At 40.4% G+C, this 16,740-nt stretch overlaps 1 protein-coding gene across 1 annotated transcript in view; it reads right to left on the bottom strand.

Annotated features, from left to right (window-relative positions):
• The window catches only part of SEMA5A (semaphorin 5A), a 402,276-nt gene that overhangs the window by 16,240 nt on the left and 369,296 nt on the right, over positions 1-16,740 (bottom strand). Inside the window, exon 17 of the mRNA XM_080933845.1 lies at positions 1,987-2,212. Coding sequence (XP_080789971.1) covers positions 1,987-2,212 — 226 coding nt within the window. The remainder of the gene's footprint in view (positions 1-1,986; positions 2,213-16,740) is intronic.

Genomic DNA, 16,740 nt, shown 5'->3' with positions numbered 1-16,740 from the left:
TAATCAACTGAACCCATTCACACTTCAAAACCCAAACCCACTGCAGCTGAATGGCAGTCTCCAATAGACTTTCCTGCAGTTACTGTCCAATTAAGATGCACATGGCACTCCATGTGAGTTTGCTAAGACACTGTGGAGAGCAAATCCACATCGGTAATTCTGGACTTAATGATCTGTGAAAGGTTTTTTATTTTTTTAAATAAATATATGCTATTAATCTTTAAAACATACTAGCTTTGGTTTTATATGTATCTGACAATGGAAGGAATTAAAAAATATGTGTTTAGGAAGGAAAATAAATTCAGTGAAAAGATATACCATGATTCACTTTCAACTTTTTGCTTGGATGCCACAATAGGTAAGTGTTCATGGTCCATGCAAAAAAAGTCTGTCAGTGACTTGGTGAAAAGGTTAGAATTTCTGGCAAATGAAATGAAGGAAGATCAGCTAAACATTAATAAGATGAATAATTAATAATATTTTAGGATATGTGTTTTCTATATAGACTTCAAAAAACTTCACGAGGTATAGGTTTATTTATAAAATTATGTGAAATATAATTATGCTGAAATTATAGGATTAAATAAAAAATTGAAACAATATCTGAAATTCATCTTTGAGTTCTCATTCTCATATTTTATTTAATAACCCTGATTGAAATTACAGGTAGGCTACCTGCTCCCAGAGAACCCTTGGGGACCTGAGCGGGAGAGCAGCGTGGCCCATCCCTTAGAGCTGGATTCAGATAGGAGAAGAAACTCACAGCGCCCTCTATAAATGTGCTGTATGTTAGCATTTTTCTAGCTTTCACACAATAGTTACTTAGCAACGACCAAGAGCAAGTACCAGTCTGGCTTGCTATAGAAGGGACTGCTTGGCCTCTCTCCCTTTCTCCGACTTCCCTCCCTGGATTCGCTCTGTTCCTGCTTCTCTCCTATGTGTTCCTGGTTGGCCCTGTCTCTCCTCTCTTCTCTCCCTGTTCCCCTCCCCTCCTTTTCCCCTGTCCCTCTGTCTCTCTGCTCCCTCTTTTTCTTGTCTCTACCCCCTCCCAACCCCCCTTCTCATGTCCCTGAATAAACTTCATTTTATACTAGACTGCTCATATAGCTGGTACCTTGAGACTGGAGATGTCTCAGCCTGGGCCCGCCAAGGCAACCCCATTCAGTGTGACATGTCACCACACTTTACAAAACATTTCACCCTATTCGTATGTTCCAATAAGCAGTCCTTATCACTGGGGGGACCCTCCCTAAGTCTGGACACTATGAAAATAAGTAATTGTTCTACAACATTCTCTGTGTTAGTTGTGAGAATCGAGTAAGATCACCATCACAGAGTGTTGAGAAATTCAGTGAATGTTCTATCAGGAGATTTAATGGTCTTTTTCATGATGTCATTCTCTGGAAACTTCCCCATGAGTGTCTCTTTTCTTTTAAGAACCAGAAAATACTTTGTGCTATACGATAAAAGTATTAGAGAAAAAGAAAGAGCAAAGCAAATAATGAAGCCATCAGGAGAATGGTTCACCCAGTCCTTCAGGGGACACAGATGAACTCAGGGCAGATCTGCCCGAGGTGCCCTCACAGGCAGTATGTCCGCTAGGCAGGGGATGGGACTACATCGGCCTTGGGCTTTCTCCAACCACACTGAAGGAATTAACAAAACCACTAGGGCAAAGCACTATTAGTCAGATCAAATGTGCTATTTTACAGAAAAGTCACTTTATGGTATAAGAAAAGAAATGCTTTTCTACTGTATTTGTTTATTTTGTTGAGAAAGGGGACATCTAATAAAAATAAAAAACTACTATTTTTATTCCAACTATGATTTTATGTTATGCTAAGTAAATCTCACACAGACTGTTTTGGATATAGCATAAGCACAACATTGCTTGAACGGGGGCTCCCCCTATTTTTCTGTTTTGTTTTGTTTTATTAGAGACAAAGGCTTTCCCTGGAATGGCCAGTCCCCACAGAACGCCCTTACCGTCTGTGGAGCAGCCGCTGGTCCCATCGCTGGAACAGTACCGCATCTCGATCCTCTGCCTTCCTACTTCCAGCAAATTTGGATCTGGCAGGCGAGCTTTGCAGGTGTAGCGGAACCGCTGCTCATAATGGCCTCCATTGTCAGAGATGTTGACGGGTGTCCAGGGGGTCCACGGCGTGGTCTTCTTCAGCTCCGGGCACGCATTGGTGTTACAAGGCTGGTATTCCTGGAGGTGAGGATACACAGCATGTCTCACCCCTACAGCACACAGCTAGCAGGCGGGAGGGGGGATTCCTGTTTGGCTATGTCAAGGGTCCTCAAAACTTTGGAGCCTTAGATACTCAGAAGTACTTTACAAAATCAAAACCACATCAATGCTAATCTGTCTCCTAACAGAGTAGTTAATCCTCAAGTCATCTCCACAGGAAACCAGTGTTTTCTCCTGTGCAGACAATAAACACGAGACAGTAAACAAAAGTGCGTGTGGAAAAAAAAAAGGCCACTTCTTAAAAAGATATCTTCCTTTTGCATGATAAGTTTATTCACAATGTTGTTTTATCTTGGTATTTATTTAGCTATTTTATCAAAGTGTTAGGGCTAAATATGCTCTTTAGAGCCTAGAGGATTTAAGTTGTGATTAATGGATGTTAGCAACCTCGGGAACACATTCACAGCATTGGAATAATGAACTATCCAGACAGCACAAGACATGATGTCCAACCTGCAAAGTTTACACCTCTGTCATATTAATTTATGACATTTCTCAGTTTCTCTTCCATCCTTTCATGCCTACACATAACTACAGGTTGGAGGGGCCTGGAAACTCAGTAGAGAATAGATTTGAAGATCTATCAAGTAAGACACACTGCCTGGATAAGATGGAAGTAGGACATAGGTGATAAAAACACACCCACTACATCTACCCATGCACTGAGTAATACATACTATGGGTACAGAATGAGGAATAGACAGTGGGCCACGGAGACAGGTCTGTGTCACAATCCCTCCATTCAGCCACGAAGGTTATTTCACTAAGAGAAAACTGAAAACACGGTGCATCCAATTATGAGCATAGCGTAAAGCTATAAAATAATGTTAAACCAGCATAAAGCAAGAGCTCAGTCATTTTCAGGACATGGCAGCACGTTGCACTCATGATCGTACCGTGGCTGTGGCTGTGCGCATAAGACCTGCTCAAGATCGAGCCTTCCAACCCCAGCATGGATGATGCAGATGCTAATGAAATCCTCCCCTTATCTGAGGAACCACTGGTATTCAGGGATGTGGCCTGTGAGGAGCTACTGATGTTCCAGTTGATGGTCTTACACCCACACATATATGGCAAACAGTAAGCTTCTAAAAAAGGAGCGCATGGGCTGGAGAGATGATGCAGAGGTTAAGAGCACTTTCTTCCAGAGGTTCTGAGTTCAAATCCCAGCAACCACATGGTGGCTCTCAACCATCTGTAATGAGATCTGATGCCCTCTTCTGGTGTGTCTGAAGACAGCTACAGTGTACTTATAATAAATAAATAAACAAATAAACAAACAAAAAAATAAATCTTAAAAAAAGGGGACATATGATGTTTGGAGAGAAATGAGGTCTAGATATAGGGGAGGAAATGACAGGAGGAAAGTTGGGGTAGGTTAGATAAAAAAGAACATATTCATGTTTGAAATAGTCAAGGAAATCCCAATAGAAAGGTGAGCATAGTTATGCTGGATGCTCTTTGGTGCTAGATTTGTCTCTTTTTCATTTCTCGTTGGGAAAGCCATTGTCCTCCTTAGTCAGCTCTCTTTCTGCTGGAGCAAATCCCACAGTGCCATCATAAGTAAGGATGTCTTCAAGACAAACACTTCATGCCTTCTCATCTCACATAGCATCAACATGGCACTGCATTACAATACGTAGGTCCAAATGAATTTCCTCCAGAAAGGAACATTTCCTCTGCACTTACAACCTCTCAGTGGCTCAGTTGAGAAAGGCAAGGTTACCTCATCCGATACCCGCATTTGGGTTATTTTGGAAAACGGTTTCAATCTATAAACTGAAGCTCCTTTGTTGTTGCTTTAGAAATTTTCTCGGTTGGCTTTGATGTATGTTTTCTCTCCCTGTCCCGTGTTCTTACTGGAATTTCTATCATCAGGATATGATCCCTTAGCTACAACTTTCAACATCTCCTCCTTTATCTCCTGTGTTTTTATTTATTTCCCTTGACTTTTTAGGGGCATTCCTAATTGATTAATTTCTGTGTTGTTTCCATAGACAGTTTGGGCACAGAGAGGCAGCTGTTGTGACCAGCCTGGACATTCCTGAAACAGTTTCTAAAGGCTGACCAATGGGCACCTGGAAAGCAGCTCCTTCCAGGCTCAGAGTCTAGGGTGGCGGCTATGTTAACTCTTCTTTGCACACATCCATCTCTGTCAGTCTAGATTCATTTACTTTTATTTTTCACTGAAAACTATGAAATCTTGTTCAGATTCTTTCCATTTTCTGGCGTTAGGATGTGAAAAACTAATCACCCTAATACAGTAATAGGGAGTTTCTAGCAGCAGACAAAATGGTCATCCCCGTGTGACGGTGACAGCAGATTAAACTGGAAGGCTAATGCAATCTCATCTTACATGTTCTAATTATTTCAAGTAGTCTTCAAATAATTTTCTTCTTTTTTACACAATGAGAAGTACCCGGGAGTCATGTTTGGAGCAAGAGAAATTTAACAAAGAACAAGTAAAACCATTGCTGCTGTTTCTCTGACTCAATCCTCTGAGCCATTCCTACCAATTCACACCATCCTCACTCCAGCAAAAAGAGAAAGATGAATGACTTCACTTTTCTGTGAGGGCAGTAAGACTTTGGATGCTGCCTGATAAATGGAAAAACATCCCCAGTGAAAAACCCAGTTGGACGAGCGAGCAGGTAGATTTAAGTGCCTGTCTCTCCCGTACTTGGCAGAGAGGCTATCAGAGAAAAGAGAGCAAGCCTCTATCTTAACCCTCCTGTGCCTGTCCTGACACGTGCTAGATTGAAAGAACCACACAACACTATTGTCTGATACCCCAGGATAGCTCGGCTGGGCAAGCATTCAGAAATTCCCGAATTTAAGCCTAGACTTAAAATGCAATTGAGGGGGTCGATTTGTGAACTGTGTTGTTTTTCAGCCCCGGGGACTTCAAAGTTGCTTTGTATAATAGTTAGGTCATTATTTGTTATGAGGTTACCCCCAACAGTCTCTGGCTTCTTCACACCCAATAATGTCCAGCCTTTGAAATCTGTGGGTAGCACTTGCATTTGAAAGTGGGTTCCAATGTCTGAGTTGGTATCTTCCAGAAGTACAGAACCTTGCACATTCCTAGCAGTGACTGTGGCTCGCTGTATCAAACATCAAATTGGGCTCACTGTGTCTAAGTCTCCAATAATTGTATCTATGTCCATCTTTGCCTTCTCTGCAAAAGTTTAGCATGCAACTCAGGACTTGGCTTTCCAGCCTCTGAGGCTGCATTTTGCTTGATGTATCTAATTATGAAAGGTTAGAAAATGGTGAGGCCAATCTTCTTTACCTTAATTTCTCAAATTATGCAGTGATTCAATTCAATTGTGATCCCTTAGATGGCTTAGCTGAATTTATACGCTATAGTTTACTGGCTTATAGATGCAAAAACTATTCAAATTTAAAAGACTAGCACACAATTTAATAATAAAGAAATATTGATTTAAAAGAACAATTTTAAGGACTTAATTAGTATTATCTGCCACACAAGTCTTACTATTCTGGTAGAAATGAATAGATAAGAATAGCTAGTAAGGCAATTTAAAGAAAGTTCTCCTAATGTGCTCTCCATGGATTATCAGCCAGCAATGATAAATCCATCCATTTAAAATTTTAATCCAGAAATCTATGATATCCTCAGCTGCCCCACCCTTTCTTCATTTACAGAGTTCTTTAAGTGTAGCCTGTTGGGCTCATTTTTTTTTGTCCCATATTAACCACCTCTCTTCTCCTTCAGGGGAAGATGAGTATTACTCATCACTTTATGCTCAAACTGGAGAAATGCCACTAACGCTTTACGGTTGCTCTAAATTCTGCCTCCACTATACACCACAAGTTTTCAGGGATAAAATAACCTTCACATTTTATCTTACATCACCAATGTGAAGCACAGTTACACACTTTGCTTGGTAAATGGGTAAAACGTGTTGATCATGATTCAGATAAGCCTATTCAAGATGAATTCACATAAATTTGGTTAGCAAATTTAGATGGTTAAGTGGAGCCTCCTGTTTTGCTGTTTGCTTTTCCTTGGGGAGGGGACTAAAGTGTTTTATAGATTAAAAATAAAGTAGAGAGATGGAGATGATCCAAGAAGAATTTTCATGCCATATGCTCAGTACAAAGTGGGAGAAGCATCTTTACAGTCTTTTCATCAATAGTTGAGCACACAAACCAATTTATGCTCATATGGAATATCTGTGGTTTCTGTGTGCATTTATCAAGTTCTCCCATTCAGTAAGTAAGCTTGGCATGCAGAAACAGAAAGCTAGCCTCCGTAAAAGAAACCAGAAAGCAATTCAACTGTGTTAGCAAAGTGCCCAAGCATGGGTCCTTCTGCAGGCAAATACACCTGAAACCACAAAGAAAAGATCAAAAGGAAGTTTCGAGAATTAATTTAATGATACCTAGGAAGGCAGGCAACGGAGAGACATTGATTCAGACTAACGTGATCGTAGAATGTCCTGCTCACTACCAAGACAGAGAAACAGATGCAGTCTTTTGTCAAAATATCTCAAAGGCGCATGGAACAACCATTTCTGAGATGTTCACAGTCAGGCAATGAGAGAGTGGATAGTGTATGGTGTTCAAAATGGTGGGAATGTCAGGAGGATGGCAGCAGTCCTTAAAAAGGTTCCTGAAAGAGGCCAAGGGAATGGAAAGATGTCTCAGGTTCAAACCTGGAAAGAAGTGGAGGAGATATAGATGGGTTATAGTCAGGAAGGAGAGGTATGCACAGGGATCTCTCTCTCTCTCTCTCTCTCTCTCTCTCTCTCTCTCTCTCTCTCTCACACACACACACACACACACACACAAACTAAACATGCAAACGGCTTCCTCTCAAAGGCTTCAAGTGAACAAATGTGAGCAAATATATTTAAAGAGAGTTCACAGAGGTGAGCATGACCTAAGAGAAACACAGGAGAAAACATTTTTGCCTCAAAACATGAACCAATACTGGCAGGGAATTGGGCTGGCTCTCAGAAGCTGTGGGAGCAAGCTTTGAATCTGCAGGCCATTGTTTGGGTACCAGGAAGAATCTGTCTTCTGCAGGGAGGAAGATGACTTACCAGAGACTAAATGTTGCCCTGCTCCAGTGAACAGTTGTAAAAGAAAGAACCCAAGTCACCAAACAGGATTTACATAATTTAGGCATGTCCCAGCACTCTGGTATATTTTCCTAACTACAAGCATCACAGAAGTAGGTCAAACTTACAGTATCAAGCATCCATTCTAAAATTATGGTTTACAATGATTTCAAATCCCACAACCTACTATGAAAAGTCAGCCCGTTGAAACTGATGCAGAAACACAGGTGACAGAAACTCCACTCAGCAATATTGACAGACCAATTATAACTATGTTCCAGATGTCGCACATGCCAGGAGAAACACTGAACACATTAAGTAGTGAGCTGAGGATATGGGGAACTAGGACAGTGATATGTTAACTGTTTACTACACCCGTAGTATTGCAAAGGGAAGAGTGAACCCTAGATTTCTTTATAGGAACAACTAGTATGACATCAACACCAGATGAAAATTCATGTGCACATCTTCGAAGAGGTAGATGTGAATGTTCTTACCAAGACTTTACTAAATCAAATACACATATGCATATGTGTACATTCTGTGTGCATATACAAGCCCATGCACATGTTGATATCACAGTATTTCTCATGTCTTTAGTGTCTGGATGTTTGGAACTGAATAGACATATGGAAGTCATTGTAGGCAAATGTTTTTCAAGTACAAAGCCTGCACCAGCCTTTCCACTGTCATTTGAACAAATATCTTTGATGTGTGTGTGTGTGTGTATTACAATGACAATATCTGTCAAACAAGTGGTGTTATTTCCCACCACATAGCCATCCAGTGCACCAACTCCGTACTACAGTACTCATGTGTATGTGTGAGCAAACATGTTTCTCATCCTTTAAGGTCACATAATTCCTTTATAACCAGTGTCATTGTCTACTGTACATTTTTGCTGGTTCAGGACCTGAACGTGAAGGAGTTAGAATCACCTTCTATAGGAACCGGAGGGGTCTGCAAATCACTGGGTGATAAGGGAAGAGCAAGCGTGTGGGTCTTACCCCCTATATAATTGTCCTCATGTTATTAGACATCAGGAACTCATCTCATCCCCTGCCAGCTGAGTGCTCATGATGGTCTCCTAATACCAAGAAGCTTCTACACACTGACTCTTGCTGTCGGTTTAGACAGCTGTTCCAAATACCAAAGTGCATGCCTTTAAATTCCGAATGTGAACATTGAATTCCGAAAGGTCCTGAATGTGAAAGGCACCCCAGCAATCAACACTAACACTACCCCCAGTTCCTGCTAGAACAGACAGAGATGTTGTAAGGAGCCTAGAGTCTGTTCCTGCATTCCTGCTACACTGCTATAGGCTAGAACAGCATAGCAAAAGACAAAGGGAATGTGAAAATTGTGACTAAAGTTGCGAGTGACTTTACATGAGGATCCACTCATGTTTTCTTTGTCCCTCATGGCAGCGGGTATTTCAGTAGAGTCTCCTGGGTGACAGCATATTTTGTGACATATTGTACGCTTTAAAACTTAAAATTAGCACATGAAGCATTAGAAATCACAACAGAATTTTCAAATAAAGTGTGACTTAGTAATTTCTTCTCCAAACCCAGCACCTCCAAACACTCCCATTTGTATCATCCCCCAGTCTCAAGGCTCCTTTTTTCAACAAAAAAACATATAGTCAACATTATACCAAACAGGAGAAGTCTGAGTTATTTGCTTTGAAACTAAGAAAGAGAAAGCAATGTCCACTGTCATCTCTCTTATGCCATTTAGTGCTTGGGGTCTTAGAGTGGTAATGCAAGAAAAAGACATAAATAGGTTAAAAAAGAGAGGATACAAATGAAAGAATTTTATAGTTAAAATGCTTTAAGGGTTCCACCAGAAAAGCCTTAGATATAATAAACCTTTTCAAGAAAGCATACACAGCCCCTCCATGGCCATCCCTCCTAGGCCTCTGATGTGTCACTTTACCTGCAGGGAAGTTTCATGGGCTGGGCCAGTGAGCTTCTGCGGCAAACCATGGGGGGACAATGGGTATCACAGCTGTTTAAGAGAAGGGTGAACTGAGCCCAACACCTCAGGGGCTTCCTTGCTATGGTGGTTTGAATAAGAATAGTCCTCATGTGCTTGGCCCATAGAAAATGGCATTTTAAGAAGGTGTGGCCTTGTTGGAGTAGGTGTGACTTTTATAGGAAGTGTGTCACCTAGGGGTGGGCTTTAAGGTCCCAGAAGCTTAAGCCAGTCCCAGTGTCACTCTCTTTCTACTGCTTGGGAATCCAGATGTAGAATCTTCAGTTCCTTTTCTAGCACCATGTCTGCCTCATGCCACCATGATTCTTACCATGATGATATCAGACTAACCCTCTGAACTGTAAGTCAGACCCAGAATAATGTTTTCCTTACTAAGAGTTGCTGAGGTTATGGTGTCTTCTCATAGCAATAAAACCCTAACCAAGACATATGGTAAAACCTGGGAGTAATGAGAATCATGGTGACTTCAAGGGGGAAACAATCCCAACATCTCAGAATGTCCAAAAATATGTATTAATTTTTACCAGTGTTGAGGCTGGATTCTTTCTCCTGCATAATAACAAACAAGAACTCCTGTGTTTTCTTACATACAAAGGATGTGGAGCATTCATGCACGTGTACATGCATTTGTCTATGTGCAATAGAATATATATGTTTACACACTGCTCTAGACACTCTGTTTTTGGTAATACTTTTGTAGACAGATGAAGAGAATAAGAAAATCAGTGGTGCTGTTGGAGTCTTTTGTTGTGGCCAGGGCTGTGATTTGCAGGTACTCTTGCCTCTATAAACTTGACTCTCAAATGAGAAGATCCATCTATCCACTTTATCCTCTCACTAAAATGGCTTTAAATTTTTAGTCTCCAAGAGTGAAAGGCAAAGATGGCACACACCGTTTCTCTGGCAAATACCTTGCAATGAGATGAGAAATTCCCTCATCGCGGGTAAAAGTGAACACAAACCCTTGAGGGAAGTAAACAGGAGACCTTAAGTCTGTTTACTTTATCTGGACTCCTATGCTCTCCCAGGAAAAATGCTCAGGATGCTATGCCCACTTAAGAGCCTACACAGACTTTAAACATTCTTAGGAAGAGTTCAGTGGGGTTTTGCATATGATATAAGGTTTGTTAATGAGATAAGTCTGGTAGAACTATCTTGAACCTTGTTTTTATAGGAATACTTGGGAATCACCACTGCAAATTACTTTGAGGAAATAAGCAAAAACAAAGACAAAAGCACCATCTGTGTGGTTTCTTGCCAGAAAATTATGTTGGCTGTGAGTACACCCACATACTCGTAGATTTTTTTTTTTGGCTTCCTAAGTTTTGAAGAGCTGTATATTTGCATGTAATGGGCCAGTCAATCAATCCCACATGAAACCATGGAAACAGCTGTCCTATCATCTGTTACAGACCCTCGACCACTTGATTATGGAGCCACGGTTCTGATCCTAAGAGAGCATTCACAGAGTAGCCACGCATAGCGTGAGAGACAGCTTCTAAGATATCTTCAGAATTCCTCTCCCAACTGCATGACCATCTTCTCTAGAAAGTTGGTGAGATCTGTAATTATTGATTAGGTCACAAGATCTATGGTCTTCTAGCAGAAGGAGATCTTTTTTTCTTTGAAGAACGAAGCTTCCATTTCAAAGCCTTTCCTAAAGTGGGTCTCTATACAAAGCTAATCAATGCTACAGAGACATTTAAAAATATTTGTTAGTATTTATTAATTATAAGAAATATTATGGACATTTCTTACTACAGTCTTATATTCTTAATCCCCTCTTCTCATATCCTGACTCCTGTCCCAACTGTTCCCTTTCCTCTGCTTCCAAGCCCTCCTTTTATACACAAAGACATAAATTGCCAAGCAGGACCAAGAAACACTAACTTCAAGTAAGATGTGTGGGGATTCTTAAAGTGAGAAATAAGAGAGTTGGTATGGGAGCCATTTGTTACAAAGATGCCCATCAGGACAAATTAGGACCATAACTACAGCAGCTCATCTAAGAGCCACCAGAGATGATACTACTTCACAATAAACAAAGTGACCGTTGATTCTATTGTTGGGCTGATTCACAGTTGGTTCCATTGACTCACACAAAGATCAGGATCGTAACTCTACAGACAGGAGAAAGAGAGAAGTTAGCCTTTTCTGCCAAATATATCTAGCGTTTCAAGGGTTGACAATGAAACCACTTCTCCATCAAATTCCTAGCCTACTCACTATATTCTGATGTGGAGAGCCATCTAATGAATCCCCCTCTCTTCTATGACTTCTCGGCGAGTGCCAGACATGCAGGGAAGGGGCACTTTACAGACTTTCCTACCAATGGGTTTTTCTTCTGAGTCAGTTGATTCAAGGCTGGTCAGTGTTTAAAACTTTGTGTTCACTCCTACGATATCTCTGACAAGCAGAAGAGCTTAGCCGCTTGACCCAGCACTCAATTCTGCTGCAACCCCACCCTGTGTCTCAGCTGTCTCCTCTGTAAGAAAGGAGTAATAACATCATGCAAAATAATGTATCTGTGACTAGCACCTGTCATGAACAATAATGAGTTTCTTTCACATGTAACCACTTTGTTCTGCACAATGGGCCGGAAGCAGCCCCATCCCAAGGAATATAGAATTATTGCGTGTTGTCCAGACATGGTGACTTGAGGAGCACCTATTTTAAGAATAGTCACAATAATCAATAATTGTCGTAGCCTGTAAGGACTACGTATTCTAGATTTTTTTTTTAATCTAGCAGGGAAAGCAAGTTTAAATTTAACTTGCACCCACCTTCCCATGAGAATCATTTCAGTCTTTCTGTGATGGGATCCTGCGGTAGAAATTGATTGTCTTTTAAATTGATTTTCATCTGAGTTTACATAAAGCTGTCTTCTTACAGGCTCATAATTTAGATAAAAATTTCATGCCCTAAGAGACAGCAGTAAGGATATTTAATCTAAAAGCTTCACATCATGAATGATGAATCTTGAGTGTGCACAGCTAAGGTCAAGTCCTTGTTTCATTTCATTCATTGTTGGGAAACACTTAAACCTTTTTTTTTCATGCTCTATGCTAGATTAAATGCATTTGGGAAACTAAGAACATACTTTTATAATCGACATATTTCTCCATTAAAAATTCCATGGAATTACATTTTTTTTTCTTCTCTTGGTAATTTTACTATGAGAAATTATGTTCTTTTTAAATAAGAATATTCAAATGACTTTCTTTTTATAATGACATTGATTAACTAGAATCTTATTGCGGAGGCAATCTTTCCTGCCAGGACTAACAGATAATGATCTAAATATATAACCTTAAGCTTTTATATCTTCAAACTACAAGTCCAAGAAATATTGCCTAAATGATACTCTCTTTAACAACATTTAAGAAAATACAAGTTCATGCATTCCCACTATCAATCCATCATACACCTCTCTTTCAACACTCTGGGGGCATCCATACTATGTGACAAGTGCGGAGCTCTAAACTCAAGGGTTCTTAAATATTAACAATGAAAATAAATATGTAATGTTCCAGGGACATGCTTGAGAATGTGTGCATTAGGGAATCCAAATGGAAGGGGCATATGATATAGCAGCAACACAAACTCCAGACAGTCCTAGGCAGCCCTTCCTGCATTCTGTATCCAGCAGGCAAACCTGCTTTCATGCTAAGGTGATACAGTCTTTGTCAATCTCAACAGTAGAGATGGGAGGCAGCCAGCAGTGTATTTGTTCTGAGCAGCCAGTTCTGGTTAAGGAACCATGCTTGCTGTGATTGATGCTAAAAAAAAAACAAATGGGGGGAAAAATCTCAAAACATTCTTTGGCACCTTGAGAAACTTTTAAGCCTTCATATCAGAAAATAGGTTTTTTTTTTTTAAAAATTAAACCAGTAAACTGCCAAAATAGTTAAGAATAAGTATTAATTGCATCCCATAAGGATAAAAGCACCAGGGATCTGATTTTTATAAAAACTTGGGGTCTGGTGAATGTCCGTGCAGAGATCCAAACTGAAACACTGAAGGTTGAGGGTAGCTTGTCCTGGTCTTCACTCACCACAGTCAGGGGTAGTTCCGAGATCTCTGTCCTGAGTGGGGTTCCCTCTCCCTACCTTGCTCATGGCTTCCCTCTCTGAGATGATCTGCAAGCAAGGGATTCTTCTCCATGGTACCAGTATTCTGTTTCTAGGAAGTGACATCATAATGGAACAATCTGTCTGAGCATTTGTGATGGATATATTTCTAAGACGCACAGTTCACCACCCCCCTCTCTACCTCAACTCTTTGTGACTACACTGGGGTTGAGCTTATTCATTCCAACTACTCATTCATAGACACAGGTTCCATACTGCAGACTGAACAGACTTTAAAACTGACACCTGTAACCCAACAGGCATCCTTTGCTCTTGCCTTTGATCACCACACTACGAAGTACAGGTGCTTGTACTGAGCACTTACATTGGATTAGGTATTATAATCAACCTGGAGATTTTAAATATCCAGGACGACATGTGCAGGTTATATGTAAACAGTGTGCCATTTCAAGTCAGAGATGCAGGTGTCCTTGGATATACAAAGGGTATGTGTGTGTGTGTATACGCGTGTGCATGCACACATGCATGAACTAATCCCCTTCGGTTACAGAAGGAACCATATACTGATGATAACATTGACACATTAGATTTTTATTTACATTTGCCACAGCATAACTTTGCATCTCCTTTAGTGTTACCCTCATTGTTTGAATTTGCTGGTCAGCATTCCAACCAAGTTCTGTGATCCCATACTCACGGTCTCCCCATTCCACCTGTGTGGCATTTTAGTGTATTAGTTACTTCTCTGCTGCTGTGACAGAATACATCACCAAAGGACACTTAGAGGTGAAATGGGTTTCTGTAAGTTTAAGGTTCAAAGAAGGTTCAGTCCAACACAGCGGGGAGGCATGGCCACAAGAGATTGAGTGTGGTGGGCACAGAGGGAGCAGAAAGATCAGCCCCTCCCCCACAGGAAGCAGCCAGACAGAGAAGAGAAAGAGGAGCAAGACTGTAAAACCTTAAAGCTAGACCTCAGGAACGCTTTCTCCAGCAAGGTTTTGTCTCTTACAGGTTCTGTGAACTCCCCAAATAGTGCTACTAACTGGGATAAAGGTTCAAATATGTGAGCCTATGGGGAACACTTCCCATTCAAACCACCGCACTAGGAAGTCGGTGCTTATGTCTATTGGAAAGAAAATTCAGACAGGCACCTTAGTCTTTGCCCTATTGTGAGAGTCAGTCACCAGCTTTCTTCCCTGGACCCGGTCCCAGCTGCCATCCTCAATGCCTTTCCACAGAGATTCGCATAGACTTGGGATGGTTGAGATGCTTCACTTGAATTTATATGCTAAGCATTTTCAGACTTTAAAATACTTTGCATAGGGCAATGTTATAGATCATCTTATTGATCTAGACATTTCCTATAAGATAATTGTCCAAATTAATGTTTACAGGCTATTTCACACGATGGATTTTTATTGCTTTAAATATGATTTGGGATTCTTTCTACTCTACACTCCTAAAATATAAAGTGGTGATTAAATAATTAAAAAAGTTTCTTCCAAATCCATATTTTAGTCACAAATATCTATCATAATGTTTTCTGTAAGTAAAGTCCTAATTTTGAGCTGTACAAGACTTCTCCCTTATCTTACCCACTTTACAGATACACACACACACACACACACACACACACACACACATACTCACACACACCATTATTTTCATTACTGAAGCATAAAGTCTAATGGAGGTCATTTGTTTAAGATTCCCTACACTGGAACATATGGGCAGAAATCTCCTGTTTTAGAATGTTCTTTTAATAAACATAAAAGTGTCTTTTCCTTCAAGATCATTTTTCTTATCTATGGAAAAGGACCTGGTTGAAATACTTAGAATCCCCATTTTGAATAACTTTTAAATTTATTCTCTCTTCTAGGAAAATATTACAAAATTTAAGCAATTATGTTCAATGTTGTTCATTTAGATAAAGTTTTCATGGGAGTGGTGGTGTAAAAATATATGCTCCTTGAAAATATGAATACAGTGTCTCTAAATTGCTTACTATTCTTACAAATATCTATATATAAAAAATTAACAAAAACCTTTCTTGGTGAGTGTGATTAGAGATGTACTAGTTGTACACCAGTAAATCTTTTTTTGTAATTTTAAAATGTTTTCCAGGATTTGATTTCAACACAAAATGTTATACTCTATGTACAACCAAAGCATTAAAAACTGTTAGCAGAGGAACATGTTAGGTTGTTCAAGTATGGAATACGTGAGCATTCACGGTAATACTAGCAGTGGGAAGTCTAAATACACACACACACACACACACACACACACACACACACACACATGCACAAGCGCACACACACATGGGGTGTGATACATAGGTAGTACATAGCAGCTATTCATGTCAGCATTTTCACATTTTCGTTGCTTCACAGAACCAGTAAGGTATAAACCAAACTGTTTACGATTCCTGATATTTCAAAATGTCTGCTCAAATATACATCAGTCTTTCCTGTCCTCTTGATCCATATGCTCGCTGGTGCTACCATCAAGACCTATAAAAGAATGCTGTGGCTCCAGGCCTCTTCGGCTCTGCTGATGTCACTATCTTCTCTGTAATCTACCCCTCTTTTACATTTACTCACACAGATTATTTCTGCACACCACCACTGCTTCTAGACCACTGGAAAGAATCCTTACAGAGCTGTCTGCACAGGCACCTCCTTCATAGATTTCGAGAATCAGATAGTGACAATCTGTTTTTCATTCTTCTATTTCTAGACAACGCTTGCTATATATCAGTACAAACTTGGCAAGCACCAGCACCCGGAGCCCTCCCTTCCTCAGTCAAACATGACACTAATGGGGTCCAGACTCCAGAAGACAAACCAGAGTTCAATGGGTGACTTATGTTAACTTCACAATGGTATCCATCAGCTGGGGAAGGACTAACCCATCAAACAGTCAAAGGAAACAAAGATGAAGCTTCTACAGGTCAAGTGGGAAGAGTCCAGAAGTTCATCTATTTAGAAACCCCCTACCAACTGTGACCCGCTGAGACTCAGCATGGTCCTATTCAGCAGAGATTGCAGTATAAAACAATGGCACAGTGCTGTCAAATGAACAGCCATTACTCAGCGGTCTCCAGTCTTTGAGACACAGGCAAGAGAGGCAGCAGGAATCTCGTGGACAAGTCATTGGCCAGCTTTACATTCTCACTCCTTTTACTTGGCTTCGATGAAATGAGGGAATGATGCCAATCCTGGCAGGGAACATACCTCTTTCTTTGCTTTAATTGAAAGGTTTCTGTTGTTGTAAATCTTTCTTAGGTTTCCTTTGTGATCTAGGA

Source organism: Micromys minutus (genome assembly GCF_963924665.1).
Source record: "Micromys minutus genome assembly, chromosome: 20".
In the NCBI taxonomy this organism is placed as follows: Eukaryota; Metazoa; Chordata; class Mammalia; order Rodentia; family Muridae; genus Micromys; species Micromys minutus.
The sequence above is the reverse complement of the archived record's forward strand: the minus strand, read 5'-3'. Positions and strand labels throughout refer to the sequence as shown.